We start from the raw sequence: 18,859 nt of genomic DNA, 5'->3' as shown, positions 1-18,859 counted from the left end.
AGCGCCGGGGAGCTCCTGGCCCCGCGGGCTGGGGACCGCCTGAAGCAGCCCCTCTGCGTCACCCGCGCAGGGCTCCTCAGCGCCCCGCGCGTGCCGTGGTCRCCCGCGGAGGTGGTCCGAAACTGGCCGCAAGGTGGGATTCTGGTTCTGGAGCTTCCTAATGGAGGTCCTCGGATCCGCGGCCGTGCAGGGTGTGCTTCCGGAGGCATTCGTGTGCTGTGCCGACGCCGCGGTCGGGTGCAGCCTGACAGCGCAGCTGGTGTTTCATGGCCCAGGAGCCTTTGTCACCCTCCCCGATTCGCCGACACCAGTTTAATGCAAAGTCTCCTGAGCTCTCGGCACCGCGGGAGAGCTCAAGACGAGGCGGCTGCACGGCCAGAGGCAGCGCTGGGAGGGCGGCTGCCCCCACACTTTCGCGGTCCCCCTCGCCGTTCCCATTGAGTTCCAGCCTGCAGCAGCAACGGCAAAGCCGGCCCTGAGCCGCCAGCCCCGGGAAGGGGATGTCCAGCTCCTCCGTGGCTGCCTCCAGCACGGCTCCGTCGGTGTCGGCAGGCTCTAGGTAGCACCAGGTCCTTGGCGAGGGAGCTCTGTTGGGACTGAGCGGGTTGAGCAATCCTGCGTCGCTGCTTTGTCGTCCTCCCCACTTCTGACCAAAGCGTCGTGCCCCTCCAAAGCAGAGGCATCTCTTGACATGGACTTTTTTCCCCTCGATCCTAGGCCTGGATTGGGGATGTCCGAGCTGGCTCCGTTGCATCCTGCGGGAACCACGTGAAGGCCAGCTGCCGCTGGATCGCATTCAATGCCGACTCAGCAGGTAAGGCGCGAGGGAGCAGTGCAGAGCGCGCGTTGGGAAGGCCCATGCGTGCAGCCCACGGGGCGTGTTTGTCCCTGAAGCTGGCACCACGGTCCCCCAAGGGCTGAGCCACAGGGGAGCCGCACAGACCCCAGAAGGTTCATGTCTGGGTGGCAGATGAAGGGTGGTCTCAAGGACAGGGAGGCACAAGGGCAAGTTGAGGAGGCTTTCCCTGAATTTGCACAAAGGTGGTGGCACTCCTGCATGTGGAGCAAAGATCTCAGCTTGGATTGCAAAGCTGGATCCCCCCTGCATTTGTCCCAAGCTGCAGGGGCTTCCTGGGAACTCTTGCTGTCCCGCTTCGGACTCTCGCAGGCTCTGAGCGGCCCCAGCGATGGGTGGCTGGCGGCTGCAGGTGACCTGCTCCGGGGGTGTCTCCTGCAGGTGTGCTGGGCATCGTGCCACTGGAGTGCCGGGATGGAGACAAGAGGACCGTGTCTCAGCTCTGCTGCCACTCAGGTGAGCCGGGTATCCGCCGGGCCTAATCCAGCTTGTCCCGTGCCTGTGCAGCCCTCTGCGCTGGGGCACCAAGGAGTTGGCTACCACGTCCCACCTCCACAGGAGGCATCCGGCCCAGCTTGGGCTGTGCAGAATGATTCAGGTGCTGATTTTCAGCTATGACTCAGCCATCGCTGTGCCAGGTTGTATTTTTCCCAGACTAGAGGCTGGGCGAGCTGGTGGAGTCCCCAGGGACCCTGACGTGTCTCACTCCTGTGCAGCCCCTGCTGAGTTTGGAGCTATGGAGCCAAGAGCTGCGGCTCCTGCCTTGCGTGTGGACCCTCTCTCGATGCCCTGGCTCCTAGCAGCAGAGCGAGGCATTCGGACATCCTCCACCTACAACGTCTGGGCAGCCCAGGGAGCTGGGGGCAAGCGAGGTGCCGCTTAGCAGGAGGTTTTAGAGCTGACTGGCAGCCGGCCACGCTGAATGTGCATGGCTGTGCAGGCTGGGCTATCGCTAACGAGCTGAACTGATCCGGATCCCTTCATCTGTAGAGCTGCAGAGAGGTCTGGGCATGTAGCTCTCAAGATCTTGGAGAGCTCATGCTCTTCCTTCCCGCGTTACTCGTTGCACGCCCTGAAGCTCCCGGTGCAAAATGTGAGCAGAGCGAACCAGCAGGAAGGGTGCCCAGGGAGCGTAATTCTAGCCCTGCGTTAACTCGAGCATCCTGCACGACGGCGCTCRAAAGAGATCCGATGAATAGCAGCAGCGGAGCGGCCCCGGGGCGGGCGGCCTCGGCGGAGGCATGCAGGAAGGCGGCCGCGCAGCGCCGGGCTGGCRGAGGAGCTGGGGAAGGCCGCGGCCGCGATGCTGGCAGCGATGTACCCGGCAGGCTGCTCCGGTAACGAGAGGAACGGGGCAGACAGGCGGCCGCGTGGCTCTGAGCGGCTCTGATGTGGGCAGAGCGGGTGCTGCGGGGGAAGAGGCGGCCGGCAGCGTCGCTGCTGGCGCCGGAGCGCGGAGGTGGGAGGCAGGGGCCTGGCACAGGGAAGGAGCAGCGGGGTGCCGGGGAGCTCCGGCCCTTGCGATACCCCTGTCCCGGTGCCAGAGCAGCCCCGACAGCCTGGGGGCCTTGACAGGGCAGGCTGCTGTGCCGGTCCCAGCGCTGCCTTCGGCGTCCCCTCGTGCGTGCAATGCCTTGGCATCGCTGCGGTAACACACGGCGTGTCTGGGCTGTCCCTTCCCTGCCTGGCTCCGTCCCTGCCCCGTGCGCTGGGTCTCTCTAGCCACCGGGGCGTGAGCGGGCTGAGTGCGATGCAGCACAGGCTTCGCAAACAGGCCAGCAAACTCATTTTATAGTTGAGGCAAACGAAGCCGGCGAGCTGGAGTCGAATCGCCCGGGGAGGCCAGTCTGGGCAGTGCCAGGGCAGATGTGCGCTGCCGAGCAGGCTGCCTCCAGATGTGGCACCTCTGCTGCCTGCTTGGCAGCACTGCCTCCAGCACGCCCTGCCTCCGGAGGCCCGCAGCGCTGGCGTTTGCCTCCTGCTGCCTCTCCTCCCACGCGACTTGCCGCTTTGAAGATGAGGAATGCTTGAGCTCGGCCCTGGCAGGACAAAACAGGGGTCGGGCCGGCTGACCCGTGTCCCTCTGCTGCAGGGGTGAGGCCAGCCAAGCTGCCACTTAAACAAGGAGGCTTTAAACTTCCCAGCTGCCTCCGGCTCCTGGTGATGCCAGGTCCCTCCCAGGCGTTATCCGCTGCCCTTTCCCCGTGGCTCAGCCCAAGATCTGCTGGGCTCCTTTCCGCAGCGTTCACAAACCGTTGCCCTTCCCGGCTCACCCACGCGGCCGAGGCGGGTCCCTGCTTCGGGGACGCGCTGGCCCCCGCGGGACCCTGCGAGACGTGCTGGCGGGGCACGCTGCGCAGGTCTTTCCTGAAGAGCCTTGGCTRCATGCAGTAATGAGATGCCGGAGGGCAGTTGTGAATCCAGGAAGAGATTTCAGGAAACAAACTCTTCTGTTGGGTAGGGGAGGATTTTAGGCACTTGGGTGCTTTCTGACGGCCTGGGCTTTGCACCTCTCCGTCCTGCCCTGGGCAGACATCCCCATGGCACCGAGCTCCCCGTGCCCCCGGAGAAGTGCTTTGGGAGGGCGGGCGAGGAGGCGACACAGGGTGCTGGTGACTGGCGCGTGGGTGCAACAGTACTACCCCTTAATGAGCTTTTGGTACAACCCCTTTGAAGCTGGCTGTGTCTGAGAAACACCTCCCTTCTGGGTTCAAAGCAGGGAAGGATTTTTTTTCTCTCCTCCCAGGGCAAATGCAGCAGATGAGTCGGAAGCTGGAGTACGTTGCTTTCTTTTCATGCCTTCTGGGCTTGTATCTCGGCAGCCTCGGAGAAGCGGAAAAGTACACAGTGACCTACTTTCTCGAGCGTGCCAAATGCAGCAGAGGGGCTGTTAATTACGGTGCCAGCCTTCCTCCCCCAAGGCCCCGCTGACGGAGTTACGCGGAGCGTCTCTCTGCCGCCGGCGCGCTGAACCGGGCGTCACAAAGGCAGCGTTGTTACCAGCGCAGCCCGGCTGGCCCTGGCCTCCATCGGCACAAACACCCTTCTGCGTGCCGCGCTTCCCCCTGCCTCCTTGCTCTGCCCTGGCCCGGGCTGCCGGCGGGCTCGGAGTTGCGGACCGAAGTCGTCGGGCTCCTGCGGAGGGCCGTTTCCCTTGCGCCCCTTAATCGGTGCAGTGTCCCAGGCCAGGCGGCAAAGGAAACTGCAGCGGAAGGTCAGGGCTTGTGCCCTGGGTTTGCTGCAGTTCGAGCCGCTCGGTTCAGGCCTTTGCTGTCACTGAAGTGAGGTTGTTGCAGTTAATGCATAAAACAATCTGGGAAGGACATCGGGTTGTGCGTCTTCCAGCATGGGATACGAGCTCAGGCTGCCTGGGCCTATCCTTGTTGCTCCAAGCAGTGTGCGTATGTTGCTGTACGCTCCGTGTCCTGCCATGCACAATGTTCAAAGCTCTCTTGAAATAAAAGCCAAACCTGCACGGCAGCAGTTTGGATGGGGAAATGCAATTGCGCAGTGCTGCCTTTCAGGGTTCCCGTCTCTGTGCCCTGGGAGACAAAGGAATACCAGGGCCAGGCTGATATAGCAGAGCCGATGTGCTCTGAAATGCCTCGGTGGGGTCGGATCCGACCCTGGCTGCCTGTGCACTCCAGAGCTGGGCACCGCCGGGTGATGTGTGTGTTGGAAGGGTCCATCAGTGGGGAAGAGCCAAGTGGAGAGCGAGCATGCTGCCTGCAGGGAGCTCGGAGTGGGGTGACGCAGGGATGAGCCTCTGCTCTTTTCCTTTCCAGACGTGGTGACAGACTTTGACTTCTCGCCGTTCGATCAGCTCCTGCTGGCGACGGGCTCCGCTGATGAAACGGTGAGTGTTCAACGCTGTGGAGACCCAAGGAGCCACGGTGGGGCCCCCGTGCTTCTCTTTGTGGCTCGCTGTTGATCATGGCTCAGAAGAAGGGCTGGGATACTTCAGGAAAATGGGTCTAGAGAGATGGGGAGAAGAGCCTGGGGCAGAGGGTGCCAGCCTTGAAGAAAGGTGTGGGAAGACCCCAAATTGTGGGGGACATGGGGAGAAGGAGACTTGGGCTTGGTGGGTGAGTCGAGCAAGAGAAACGCCTCCCTTCGCTGACCRTGCGTGCCCGGGGCTGCAGGTGAAGGTGTGGCGGCTGCCCGAGAGCGGCCAGGACATGCCCCCCGGCGCCGGGCTGACCCTGGGGCCCGTGGGCTGCCCTGTGGACGTGCTGCAGTTCCACCCCACGGCGGACGGCGTGCTGGCCAGCGGCGCGGGGAAGCGAGCCACCGTCTGGGACGTGGGGCAGCAGCAGTCGCTGACAGGTAGGCACAGCCGTACCCGATGGTTCCCTGCCCCGCRGCACGCGTTTGCTCTCCTCTCCGCTGTGCTGATGCCTGGCACTGCCCCGCACGAGCAATGGGCTCAAAGGCTGGTCTGGACCTTGGTGTCACTGCATGGCCAGCACAGGCAGCTTTTGGGCACGGAGGGTGGTGGCACCACAGCCCCTTTGCATGTGTATGGACTCCCACAGACCGGTGCAGAGCCCAAAAGCTCCTCTGCCGCCTGGCACATCTCTAGCAGCTCTGCTGGGGGTCAGATCCTGCTCCCCAGGTATCCCCACAGCACTGCGAGTGGGTGGACGTGGGTGCCGTTGGCCGCTGAGCAGCACCAGGCTGCCACTGCCTGCCTTGCCCAGACCGGAGCTAGACCCGCCAGGGAGGAGAAGCTGGGAGTAACGCTGGTGCATAAGCACCCTGCGCAGGGGCTTTCCCAGGTCTCCTTCCCTACGACTGGAGCTGCCAACAGAGCTGGGATGCTCCCTGCACAAACGTGGCAGCATCCCGGCGGGTCCTGGCCTCCCAGGCCGAGGCGATGTTGCCTTTCAGACGAGCCAGATCATGTCACCTGGGAAGCCCTCTGGTAGCAACAGATAGAAAAGCGACAGCTCCTTCCCTTATGCCTCATGCACGGGCTGCAGAGTGATGGGTTTCCATGGCAAAATTACCCTGGAAATCCCTGGATTTCCCTGGAAATCTTGAGTGCCTTATAGAAAGATTCATTAGAGGAAAAGAGTCAGATTGAGGGCATTGCTGAAAGTCTCTGCTCCTCGGGCAAATGTGGGATGTGTGGGCACGCAGGCTGGGTCTCATCAAGGCATACCAGTGCCATCATGTTTGGGGTTTTGAATTTAATGGCTTTGGGTTCAAAACAGGCAGTGACTGCATCATGCTCTTTGTGTGAAAAACATGGAGTCAGTCTGGAAAAGAGAAATCCACTTCCTGCGTGAGGGTTTTCTCAAGCAGAAGCGCATCCGTTTGCAAAACCAAAGTGTTCAGGTGGGAAACAAATAGCGTGGTGCCAAGCAGAGCTCCTGCTGGCAAACCTGGCCAGCACTGCGCCCCTGCTCTGAGCGCCCGGGGCCGGGGTGGGACGGCCCCGCTTTGTCCTCGGGGGGGAAAAGCCACCGCTGGCACCCAGGCCCTGCTGGAGGTCCTAACCGTGTTCTCCTCCCCCAGACTTGGACTCTCACGGGGACCAGCTGCAGAGCCTGTCCTGGAAGCAAGACGGCCGCCTCCTCGGCACCTCCTGCAAGGTGAGCGGGGCAGCCGCTCRGGGCGGCAGCAGTTGTGCGTGCTGCTTCCCGAGCAGGTGTCCAGAGGTGTTGACCTTAGCTGTGCACGATGAAACCACCGTACAGTTCGACCATCCAAGTGGACATCCCTCCTCCTCTGCTGCCAGGCACGCATGACCAAGCGGGCATTTGCTGGGCGCTGGCTGCCCTGTGCAAGGTTGGGCTCCTGCGTGGCATTTTGTGAGCACTTGCTGATGGTCCCTTTCCTCCACGCAAGATGTTTCCAATGACTGTGTAAATCCACTTGAGAGAGGGCAGGGACTTGAGGGGCTGCAGCCTGCAGACCTGTTTGGTGTTGGCAGTTGTCTACCCTGTGGGAACAGCATGGGTCCYAAGGGACTTTTGCAGCTGGGCTTGCCCCCAGAGTGGGGCCAGGGCAAGAGGGTTTGGGTGCTGCCTGCTTGCTCTTGAGCTGGATTTTGTGGCTTTCTGCCCTGCTTGTGGCTCCTCTCCATCCCTGCCGGCCTGTTGGAGAGGCACCCACATCCTYTTGCAACCAGAAGTCCATAGGTAGCTGCACAGAGCTGGAGGCTGGTTTCTCTCCAGCTTCGCCCTGCTGCCTCCCAGGCCCTGGTTACCCTTCCTGACCCTCTGGGTACTTTTCGGCCAAGGGTTATTTTGCTGGGATGAGGCCAGCGTTCAGGGAAGGGAAGGGCTGAATATGTGGGGAAGGGGAGCGCGAGGGCCTTTGGAGACGCGTCGCAGGGCCTCACCGCTCCTGTGCAACAGGGCTGGCTCTGCCCCCGCCATGCAGGCTGGGGCTCGCTCCTGCCGTGCAAGCGCCGGCTCCCGTTCTGGGGGAGAAAGGGCAGAATTGGGGCTGGCGAGCAGTGCCGGAGCCGAGCCGGACGGGAGCGCTAGATGGCGCCTGCTGCCCGCCGCTGGCTCGCGCGGCGCCGGACAAGCGCGCACGCGGGCTGAGCAAGCGTGCGGGCTGAGCGCGGAGGCCGAGCGAGCAGCCCGTGCTGAGCACGGAGGCCGAGCGAGCAGCCCGTGCTGAGCATGCAGGCTGAGCGCGGAGGCCGAGCGAGCAGCCCGTGCTAAGCGTGGAGGCTGAGCATGGAGGCCGAGCAAGCAGCCCGTGCTGAGCGCGGAGGCCGAGCGAGCAGCCCGTGCTAAGCGTGGAGGCTGAGCGCGGAGGCCGAGCGAGCAGCCCGTGCTGAGCGTGCAGGCTGAGCGCGGAGGCCGAGCGAGCAGCCCGTGCTGAGCGCGGAGGCCGAGCGAGCAGCCCGTGCTGAGCGTGCAGGCTGAGTGCGGAGGCCGAGCGAGCGTGCGGGCCAGGCGGGCGTGCGCGCTGAGCGTGCAAGCCGGCCGAGCGTGCAGGCGGGCCCCAAAGCCGAGCACCAAGCTGGCTCCCTGGCCACGCGTGTGGGGTGGCTCCTGAGCCGTGCCGCGGGGCCGCCGAGGCCCGCAGCGCTGCCRCGCGGTGTGTGCAGCTCTGCGCTTCCTTCTCGCTCCCAAGGCCACCAAGCGGGGCCAGTCCGGCCGTGTCCCTTGTGCACGTGTTGCTGCGGGGCTGGGTGGTGGAAGGCAGCGCCTGTCGTGCGACCCGGGCACGTGTCGTGGCTAGTCCCCGCCACGTGCGAGGGGGTCAGACCTGCTTGGCAGGGCTCCTGGGACCCTCTCCCCGCCGTGGAGGGTCTCTGGGAATGGGCTGAACGAAGAGCGGTTTTGCTTTCTCCCATACCGTCGTTTGGGCCCTGCCATCAAACAGTGCTTGGGATTGAGCTGGGGGCAGTTTTCTGCCGGTGCCAAAGGGCAGCCCCAGCCCCCATGTGCCGCCCCGATCCTTAGGCTTTTGCTGCGGTCCTGCTGCCTCGGGGGCTGTGCCGGAGAGCCGGGCCACCTCCGGAGGGGACCTGGGCTTGCACACCACGCGGCCCCTGCTTCCTGCCTGAGCCGACAGGTATCAGCCCTGCGGGGCCGCAGGCAGCTCAGCAGCGAATGCTGCTACCTGGGCTCTGGCGCCTGGGTCGGACTCGAGGCCTCGTCTGCAAGGTATGAGGCCGTGAAGGGTCTTGAAGAACCCAAGCAGATCCAGCTGCGTTGGCTTTGCAGAGCAAATAGCCTGGAAGCAGGCTGGCACCCAAGGGAGCTCCCCCCGGCTCTACAGCTCGGGAGGCGAAATACCGTCGGCCCCCTGCTTTCGTAGGGAGGAAAAGCTCAAGGCCCTCGTCGGCAGCGACACCGAGGCCAGCGGGGTCTGCGGCCGCCAGGACGACTTCTCAGTCCACAGCACCAGCTCCTTGGGGCCCCGTGGCGTCCGCAGCGCCGGCAAGCGAGAGCCAGCGCTGGTGCTGGCTCGCGCTGCCCGGTCCTGCTTCCTCGGAGCCCCCAACGGCATCTCCCGTCTCTCCGCCGTGCTTCTGGCCGTGGGCCTGCGGTTTCTCCGTCTGAGACGCCTCCAAGGGCCTCTCTGGCAGGAGGCTCGAGGCACCTCCAGCCGGTGGCGCGCAGGGCTCAGTGATGTCTCCTTAGCTGCCTCCGAGCCTCCCTTTCCTCCTCGCAGCTCGGAGCGGGCAGGCAGGCAGGATGGGCGAGCTGGCCTGGCGGGATGGCTCTCCCAGGCACGAGGGAGCCGTCTCCGGCCCGGCGGGGCCGCCAGCCCCTCGGCTGGGGGAGGCGGCTGCGGCGCCCCGCTCCTGCCGCTGCAGGGAGGCGAGGGCCGCACTCCGCGTGTGGCCAGCCTGGCCTCCGCARCCGCGAGTCCAGAGTTCAAATCCAGCCACTGGTCCGAGAGGCCGGGCTGCAGCTCGGGTTTGGAGGCTCCCCCCTGTTTCTGGGAGCAATTTTGGGGGTGCCGGGGTCTGGGCTTGGTGAGGCTCGGTGGGTCCTGGGGCTGCACCCCAGCCGGCAGCGTGGGGCAGGACCGGGAGGGTGCCATTGGACCGGGCGCTGCAGCCCTCCCCATGATGGGGCCTTGCATCCTGCTGGCCCCGGGGTCTTTAACCCTCCTCTGTTTTCTTTTCATCTCACCAGGACAAGAAACTGCGGATCTTTGACCCCCGAGCCAGCCCGGCTGCGTCACAGGTACCGTCCTTGCCGGGCGCGCTGGGGGGGTGACGTGGAACAGGGGCACCTCCCCGGCAGGGGTGCTTGCAGTGGGGTGGCTCCGATGGCTGCGAGACGCCCCGGCTCCCTAGGCGCCRGCGGCAGCGCAGCGGTCCGGGCTGATGGCGGTGGGAACAGACCTGCCTCCTCCTTTGCCCCAGGAATTTCGGGGCACGTCGCCTGCCCCCCGGAGTGGGATCCCTGCCCTCCCGCCGGGCCGGCGAGCTCTCCCCGGTTCATCGGGCTGCTGCTGCTGGGCAGGACGGCGGCCGTAAGGGCTTTGCTGTCCTCTGCCCCCTCCGCCCCGCGGAGGAGCCCCACGGCCGCCTCCTGCCTGCGGGCAGCATTCCCAAGCCCTGCGGACAGCGAGGGCTCCAGCGTGGCTGTGAGCTCCTGGGCCTTGTGCTGCCGCGCAGGAGCTGAGCGAAAGGGTTTCTCGGATAAGGATCTGCCAAGGGTGAGGTCTGGGCAGCTGGATCCGCACAGCTCAGCAAATAACAGTGATTAGGAAATAAGCAGAGGACTTAGGCCTTGCCTTCAACTTAGAGTTTAAACAGCCTCTTATTAGAGGTTTCCTGTGGCTTCGGGGCTCTCGCTGTAGGAAGCTGCCGTCCCTCCTGCGCTGAAAGTTTTGAAAGCGTTTGGGAGGGGAGGGAGCCAGTGGAGGCCAGGCCAAGGTGGCTGCAGCCGTCTCCCTGCCTCCTCGTCCGTGTCCTGCCGTGGGCTCTGCTGGTCCTCGGGCATCTCCTCCCGCCGACGTGCCTGTGCCCGCGGGCTCGGCGAGCCGGCAGCCTCCAGGGCCTGCTGCTTGGGCACGGCCGCAGGGCTCCCTGCCAGCCTGTTGCTCGTCCCTCCTGCCACGGCCCTGCTCTAGCTGCAGTTACGACGTTGGACTTGGCCTCCTCGCGGCCCCGGCTGCCCGCGGCCCTCGCCGTGCGCTCTGCTGGGCCACGGCAGTTTCTCCACTCGCGCGGGGACACCCTGCAAGTGGGGCGGTCTTCTCGCTCTTGGGGAGCCGGGCTGAGCCAAGGTCGCGAGCAGAGCATCTACCATGTGCTTTACTCTGTTTAGACACCGAGTGCGTGCCCCCTTGGGCAGCTCGTCTCACGGGGCGCTAACCCGAGGCCTCCCCGGCCCAACCAAGGGGGCCGTGCAGGAGTCCCTGGCGTTGCACCGGACTAGGGACTCTGCTGCTGCTGGCATGGGAGGTGCCCTGACTCCTCGCAGCCCAGCGGTTATAAATGCAAGTGTCCTAGAGCAGAGCGTTCCCAGCCCTCCGCGTTGCCCTCCTGCCTCTCCCTTGCTCCGCGTGCCGCTCGCTAAAGTGCTGGGTCTCTGTTCCTCAACTCAGCCTGTGTCCATCCTCAAATCATCTCCGTCCCGCTCCCCTCCCTGCCTGCCCCCCAGTTCTTCCCCTGCCAGACCTGTCGGCTCGTACAGCGGCGTTTCGGCAGAGCTGCGAGCTCGATGGGCTCAAGCCAAGCCTCCTGGGGAGGGTGGACTCTGTCTAGCTGAGCTATTAAAAATAACGTGTGAATGATGGTGTCTGTTCAAAGCAGGCAGCTCACTTCCCTCCGCTGCCGTCTGATCCAGCCCGGGTTCGGCGCGCGCCCCTTGCCTGCGCTCGGGGTTTGCCAAGAGAAATATGCACCTTTGTTGCCGCTGCCGAGAACTGCAGCGCCGCAGCCATAACCCCGTCTTGCTGAGAATTAATGAAGATGTTTAGTCTTGGAGAAGTACTGTGCTGAAGGGGAAAACTTTAAAATGCCATAAATCCTCTGGAAGTTTGCACAGGGCTTGCTTAGCCAAGAGGAATAACACTCCTGTGTTTTGTTTTTTTCCCCCTGTTGCTGCGGGGCCGGGTTATTTGGAAGGGCTCCTTCGCCTGGGGGCCAGAGTGGTTACGAAACCGGGTGATCCTGGGGCTGCCGAGCGGTGCCAGTGCCTCTCGCGCTCCGATCTTTGAAGTCACCCGGTTTTTACAGCGGTGAACGAGGTTAGCAGTGCAATGAGTTTTCCAGGTCAGCTGGCCCCAGCGGCGAGGCAGGAATAGCAAGGCCGGATTTCCAGCCAGCTCCCTTCAAAGCCATGTCCCCGGCAGCAGGTGGAGGGCTTAGGCTCCGGCTCCGGCACTGCTGCGGGCTCATACTGGTCCCTTTGTAGCATGCGGTGCTGAAAGCSTGTCTCGGCAGCGGGCCCTTCCTCCGGCTGGTTTTCTTAATTTGCCAAGCCTGCCTCATTAAGCAGTTCCTTTTTTAGAGCAAGGGGGGAAAAAAAATCAAAAGGAGTTAAAATAAGAGCCTCGGGCAGGGGGAGGAGGTGCTGCCGTGCCTGATGCCGCGCTCGGGCCTCGTGGATGCAGCGCGCGCGAGGCTGGGGGCTCTTCTGGGGGGGATCGTCCTGCGCCGCGCGCGCGAGGATGGGATCGGATGGAGGGCGCGAGGAGGGCGCGCTGGCTTGTCGGCTTCAAGGGCAGGGCTGGCGGGCTGCCCGCGTGCCCCGGGGCTGTGCCCTCAGGGCGGACGGCCCAGGGCACGGGTGTCGCGACGGCGGCATTGGGGCCTGACCCCGCCGTTCCTGGCTGTGTGTGTCACGGCTATTTTGAGCGTGTCCCAGGCAGCGCGTGACGCAGCAGGAGCTGCAATGGAGGGCAGGGTGCAGCGAGAGCGGCTTGCTGAGGCCGGAGGTATCCAAGGGATCGCTGACCCCCCAGGGGCAGCAGGTCCTGGTAAACACCCAAAGCTGAGGTGTCCCTTGGGCTTGCTCTCACCCTGCTGGACCCACAGCCCGTCATCGCTGTGTCTGGGCTGGAGCAGGGAGGCACAGCTACACYGACTCCTCTGCCCAGTGTGACTCCTTGGGGCCCCTAAACTGGCTTTGGACTGCCTAGCCCATCTGGGGTCATTTGGGGGAACTGAGGTGAAAAAYGGGCTGCTAAATCCCCCCGGGGGCATCCTCCTGCCCAGGGTGGGCCGCTGTCGCAGGCAAGAGGGTGCAGCCCTGCCCCGGGGCTTGGGGAGTAGCCATCACCCCCGTCCTGCCGGGGTGTAGCCGAAGGCCTGGCTGCTGGACGGTGACATTTGTAGCATCCGGGGGACTGTGCCCATCTCTGCTCAGCATGGTTCCACTCAGCCTCCGCTCTGCCCGTGGCTCGATCCTGTGCTACAGAGAGTTTGGAATAAGCCAGAGCCGATGCAACGGGGGGATCCCGGGCGAGTCGAGCAGCGGCCGCTCAGCCCCRTTCAGCAGGCGGCACAGGGCTCTCTGTGCCCCCCCCCCGGGCACCAGGGCCACCCCTTGCTGCAGCTGCTTCTAGCGTGCCTCCCTTCATCGCCGTGCTCCTCCAGCCCAGCCTGATCCAGGCCTGCTCCCACCCCCGGAGAGCTCGGAAGTCTTTTTGGAAAGGTCCCACGAGTCTTGTTCGCGGCCGTGGCCTTGGTGCTCCTCCCAAGGCCGAGCTCCTCGTGCTCCGCGCCGTGGCCTGCCCTTCCCTCCCACGTGCTCTGGACCCGTTGCCGCTGTGCGGAGTCGCCTTCCTTATCTTGACCCTCTTGTTGGAAGCGAGTTGCATCCGGTCTCTCCTGGCCTCGGCTCCAGGGCCTGCTCCGCTGGGGCTCCATGTACCTCYGCCTGCTTCTCCCGCTCTTGCCTTTGCCGTCCCTGCGACACCTGGGAATTCAGCAAAGCTCATGAAAGACCCTTCCTCCCTCTGTGTGTTCCCTGATCCCCCCAGCCCATGCCTTTGGGGATTCATGATGCAGGAGCCAAGCCCAGGAGGGGATGGGGTGGAAGTGCTGGGGGACACGGTGCTGAGCAGGGATCAGAGCACCAGGAGGATGCGTTTGCTAAGCTGGAGCACATCTGGGTACCCCTTGCACCCTGGAGCTGCCCATTAGCTGGGAGCGAGACGGTCCGATGTAGCGTGCCCGCTCTGGCAGCGGGGTGGCCTGCCCTGCCCCAGCAGCGTGGCGCATGCCTGCCGGCTGATTTGTGGGCACCTTCGGCGTAGCAGTGGACGCAGGGCTGTGGGAGCAGAGCGATGGCTCTGCAGGATTTGTGGCCAGCGTCCCAGCACCCAGGTGATTCACCGAAGCTGGCGCTGAGCGGTAGTTAGTGCACTGCGTTGGCAGGGTGCCCGGGGCGGCGTCTCTACCGGCCGTGCCCTCCTCTAGGCTCTGGTAAGCCCCGGCTCCTTGTGCTTCCTATTCCCACGCTGGCAAAGGCTGGGGGGGGCGAGAGCAGCATGCAGGGCCCCGTCTGCACGCGCCGGTCTGGGGTCTTGCACGTCTTCTAGAAAAAGGAGCTGCCTCACGCAGTGAATGCACCTCCTCGGGGGCACCATCCTGCACCGCGTGGCTGGGGACCAAGGGACTGCAAGGGGCAAAACCACGCGTGCGCCTCAAACCAGGCACGCACGGTGTTGGGCCGGGGCAGCACCCGTGCACGAAGGTGTGCAGACACCCGGGCAGCGCGGCTGCGTGCGAGCTGCGTGGCGCCCCGGTTTTGGATGGCAGCGCTGCCCGTAATCCTCCCGCAGAGCCCGCGCCCCAGCTCTGCGCTGCCTCTGCCAGACACCGCGTCGCTCCGGCACGCGCCTGCCCAAGCCTCCCCTGAGCACGGTGACCCRGGCTCGCTCGTGGGGGCCGTTAGCCCGCTCCTGGCCGCTGGCTGGGGCGAGGGGAGCGCCACGCTGGGACGGCGGCGCGCGGAGCCGGATGGGCCGTGGCCCTCTCCCGCCTCCTCGCTCGCTCGCGCCGCCGCCCCCGCGCTCACACGCTGCACGAGCGCGCGTAGAGCGGCGTGCATCTGGCCGGCACCTGGCTCCCATTACGGCGCCGGGGGCAGGCGGCGCTGATGAYGGGCGGCGGGGAAGCCGGCGAGCGTGGCCAGCGTGGGATGGGTCGGCGCTCGCTCCGTTCTCACGAGAAACTTCCACCGCCAGGGTTTCAGCGGGACCGGGGCCGAGGGAAGAGCCGCGCGCGCCRGGCGAGTGCCTGCCCCCGCTCACGTTTTCAGTAGCTCCCCTTGGAGCCCTTCGCTGACCCCTTGGGGTTGCGGCCGCCTTCCCGGGGCTGAGGGCAGCCGGGGACAGGCGGCAGGGAATGGGGCGCGGAGGGAAGGGGCAGCGTGGGGGGAGTGGGCGCCGCTCGCCGGGGGTGGCTGGGGTGCAACTTCTCTCCTCGCGGGAACGGGAGCTGCGTCTCCCTTCGGGCAAGCAGAGCCCGGCATCCCGCTTGCCTTCTCCGGTCAGGCCAGGCTCGTGCCATGGAGGGCGGGAGGGCGTCTCTCCCGCTCAGGACCTTYGTAACTGGAGTTATTGCCACGTGTTTCTGGCTGTGCCGGAGGCCGAGGCCGCCCGGCCCCTTGGGCGGGTTGTGCGTGCACTGCCGTCGCCTCCCTGCCGCAGGAGGCAGGGGGGATTTTGGCAGGGAGAGTCCGGAGCTGCTCCCATGGCTGGCTCTGCCCTGCCTACGGCCTTCCCCAAGCAGTTCGCAGCCGGCCAGGAGCGATGGCGGCCCCACAGCCGCCCAGCTCCCCGGCACCGCGGGCAGCCCCCTCTGGCAGGGACAGAGCTGGCGCCCGGCGGCGACGCGACAGAAGACGGCATCGTCCCCCTCTCCCAACCCCACGTCAGGGCCTGGCTGCCCTGGCGCGGGGCGAGCGGGTCCCCTCGGGCAGCGCAGCGCCCAGGCCAGGCTCGAGGCCGCGCGGGGCTCGGCGGCGCCGCGCAGGCCGCGTTGCCGTGGCGACGCGCCGGGGCTGCCTGGGCCGCGACAGGAATGCGCGGCACGCCGCTCCGGTTCCTCCCCGCGCTGCCCGCCGCCACTGCGGCAGGGACGCCAGCGGCCCAGCGCGCTGAGCGACGCGCTGAGCGGGCGGCACATGGCCTTGCCACCGGCCGCGTGCCCCCGGGGTGACCCGGCCCCGCCGCCTGGCCCAGCTCCCCACCAGACGCGGTGGGCGCAGGGCGGCCTCCCCCGCGGAGCAGAGCAGACCCCCTTTGGCCCCTGGCACAGCTGCGTCCCCCGGGAGCGGGCGAGGGGCCATGCCGTGGCCTACGTGTCCTCCGGCTGCTGCCGGCGTCACCCTAGACGGGGGTGACGGAGGGAGAGGGCGAGGGGAAGGCGCTGGGAGCCATGTGGCCAGTCCCTGGGGACCTTCACCACCACGGCCCTGCTGCACGGCTGCTCCATCTTCCCTGCCCAGATGCTGCAGCGGCTGCTCCAGCCGCCTGGGCAGAGTCCGGCAGGGTGGCCGTGCCCGGGGCAGAACGGCAGCACAGCCGGGGGACCCCTGCCCGGGGCGCCCCGACGTGGCCCCTCCGCCTCCGCTCGGGAACCAGCCACGGCGATCGGCGCTTCGCCGCCTCAGCCCGATGCTGGATGGGGACCTCGCGGCGGCGGGAAGGCGCGCGAGGATGTATAGAGGCTTTCGGCCTTCCTCCCCCCTGCCCCAACTGCTCGATATCCCACGCTGAGGTCACCCCGGGGGTACCTGACTCCCAGCCTCGGCAGCAGTTTCCTCCAGGCTGGGGGAAAGTCCACAGCATCCCACATTCCCAAGGAGACCGTGGGAAGCTTTGAAAAAGTTGGCCTAGCTCTGGGCTGCCTATTTATAGTAACGCGCACTCCAATCTCTCATGCTTCTGTTCCCCAGCGTAGCTGCACGGGACTGTTTATATTTCCTCTTCTCTGCTTCCCCCTCATCCTTCCTTCTCAGGAATGCTGCTTGGTATTGCAGGGATGGGGAAGTAGAGGCGGATTCAGGACAAGCCCTTTGCTTTCTTCGCAGCTTTGCGAGGGCCGTGGGCACGCGGGGGCGCGATCTCGCCTCCCTCCCCTCCCCGAGCCCTGTCTCGCCCTCGCTTGGGCTGCCTTTCCCTCCCGCCGGTTTGGTGGGGACAACCTTGCCGGGTTGGTGGGCTGCAGGCATCCGCTGGCAGGGAGAAAGAAGAAATGAGACACGAGGGATACGGGGTGCGCGAATGGGTGCTCCGGTCCGTCCTGGCCGCCGTCCAGTCAGCGATGCCAAACTGGCCAGAAATCACTGCTGCTCACTTGTAGGTGGCGTGGGCACAGTGAGCTGCGGAGGGGTCTCCTTGCCTGCCCTGGGAAGCCTGGGCAGAGCTGTGCTCCCTTCCCGGCCCCGTGGAAGGGCAGAGCAGAGCTGAGGTGCTGGTGCGGCGCTCAGTAGGGCATTGCCTGAGCGGGGGTCCTGAGACGGGTGATGGCCAGTAACGCCCTGAGACGATAGCTACTGGTGTTGTGGCTAGCGAGGAGAGAGCACCATGGCCCCGACCATTTTCAGTGCAGGCGTCAGGAAGGATTGGGAAGGCCTCGTCCCACCTTGCTGCAGACAAACCCGAGAATGGGGTCAAAATGGGTTTGAAGCCCCCACGGCATTCCTGCCAGCTGGAGGCCAGCGTCAGGGCCGTGACGGCTGAGGGACTCTGTTGAGGTGGGCATCTCTCTGCAGCCTTGGTGGCCGTCCCCACCCACCTCCCTGCCCTTGCTGAGCTGTGATTCTCCTTGGGGGCCTTGTTTTGGCTTCGCCAAGGGCACAGGGGAGCGGATGGAGGCCAGGAGCTCTTCTCCTGAGGTCTGTGGGCAGCAGGGTGGGATCCCTCCAGCACTGGAGGAGCTGAGCTGAAGAGGTCTGCGGAGACCCCTGTGGCAGGATGGATCTCCCTTATCTCCCTGCTCTTGGCCTCAGCCCCTGCCCTCACTTGTCTGTCCGTGTCCTCCTCTCGGCTCTGGGCCCCGACCTAAGCACCCATGAGTGCTTAAAACCATGGGCTGGGGCCGGATCTGCTCTTGTACCTCCGCCTTCCCCTCCTCCCTGGGTGCATGGAGTCCCCTGACCTGGGAGAGCTTGCAAATGTCTGACGCTGCCCAGCTCCCCGTGACATGGGGGCACCTACAGTGATGCTCTGCCTGGCTGGCAGGACCTGGAGGTGGTGACGTGGGAATGAGGTGTGCTCACAGCGCTGCCTCCCCACTGTGACACACAGACACGCACTGTCCTTCCACTGTTACGGGTGTGGAAAGAGACTCTGAAACCAGTCTGAAGGCTGTCCATGACCCCTACCCCCCTGGGGAAGTTTGCAGCCTCATTCCACATCAGGCCAGCGGCTGGGACAGCAGTGGTTGGTTACGGGAGCTCAGCAAGGGGTAGCTGACCAGTGAGGAGTGCGACACCGCTCTGAAATCCAGAGCAGAGAGCTGGCCTTCATTAGCAGTCACAGTCAGAGGCAGGAGATGTGTCATCATCGCTTGGTGGCTGGGCCTGTGTGTCCGCTTTTTCCTCTGTTTCAGAGGAGAACTGAGGAGAGTAACTTCTGCCTGCAAAACTCAAGCTGGCCTGGAGCTCGCAGCTGCTCCAGCCTTGCAGACCGTCCCTTGCTGAGCCCTGCCCTGTGCTTTCTCTGTAGGCTTTTTGTAGCTCATGGTCTCCCTGAGCTCTAGCCAGAAACAAGGAGCTGGTCTGCAGTTTGCACGGCCGTGGGCTGGCCTGGTGCGTCGACTGGGCTGGCCTTCGAGAAGCTGCTCTGTTCTCCTGGCTACCTCTGGAATAACTTGTGTTTGGCAATGCTGGGAGATCACATTCTTCTGCCTGGAGGAGGGGTCGCAGGCACCACTGCTCTGCGAGGATGCTGCGCGGTTAACCCCCTCCGCACCGCCGGGAGAAGGCTCTCCGGGAAGCCTTTTCTCCTGCCCCAGGAGTCTTGCCTTGGCCCCAGGGGGTACGGAAGAAGCGGTTGCTTTCCTGATTTGCGCAGACTCGTGCTGTTGGCATATGGAAGAGGTGTCTGCCCGTGTCTCTCTTCCCCAGCGCCCACACAGCCAGGGCAGAGCCCGCCCTGGCACCCCGGCCTGGGAGGCCCTGCGGGACCCCTCCTGCCCCAACACCCCCTGGCAAAGACATGGCTCAGCCCAGCTCTGCTACTGGGATCTCTGCAGATCCCACCACTGGTTTTGCTTCTCGGTAGGGGTTGGATGCCCGCATCTGCCAGCTGCGTGGGCACGGGCAAGGCTGAGCTCTCCCAGGGTAAGACACTGCCCCAGGGCCCCTGCAGCCCTGCTAAAAGCAGAGGAGAGGCTTTCTGGCAGCACGTCTCTGCTCAGCAGGACTTTTGAACTTTATCTGTTTCTTTTTTACAAAATTTCCAGGCCCTTCCCAGCAAGCGGGGCTGGAGCGGGGGGCAGGCAGCCAGCAGGGGGGACCCCAGGCCTCCCGTGAGCTGCGGAGCTGAGGTTGTCTTTGCCTCTCCCGGCGGGACAGAGCCTCTCGCTGCCGTGGGAGCCCCCCAGCTCCC

The 18,859-nt window shown here is 65.1% G+C and overlaps 1 protein-coding gene across 1 annotated transcript in view; it reads left to right on the top strand.

Moving 5' to 3' along the window:
* Window positions 1-382: 382 nt before the first annotated feature.
* Window positions 383-18,859, top strand: part of LOC112965860 (coronin-7-like) — a 33,213-nt gene continuing 14,736 nt past the window's right edge. The window contains exons 1-7 of the mRNA XM_026065287.1: window positions 383-559; window positions 718-814; window positions 1,238-1,312; window positions 4,642-4,712; window positions 4,999-5,182; window positions 6,377-6,453; window positions 9,472-9,522. Coding sequence (XP_025921072.1) covers window positions 5,035-5,182; window positions 6,377-6,453; window positions 9,472-9,522 — 276 coding nt within the window. The 5' untranslated portion in view covers window positions 383-559; window positions 718-814; window positions 1,238-1,312; window positions 4,642-4,712; window positions 4,999-5,034. The remainder of the gene's footprint in view (window positions 560-717; window positions 815-1,237; window positions 1,313-4,641; window positions 4,713-4,998; window positions 5,183-6,376; window positions 6,454-9,471; window positions 9,523-18,859) is intronic.

The sequence above is a fragment of the Apteryx rowi genome, unplaced genomic scaffold, assembly GCF_003343035.1.
Source record: "Apteryx rowi isolate R43461 unplaced genomic scaffold, aptRow1 scaffold_225, whole genome shotgun sequence".
In the NCBI taxonomy this organism is placed as follows: Eukaryota; Metazoa; Chordata; class Aves; order Apterygiformes; family Apterygidae; genus Apteryx; species Apteryx rowi.
This window is presented reverse-complemented; position numbering and strand designations above follow the sequence as displayed.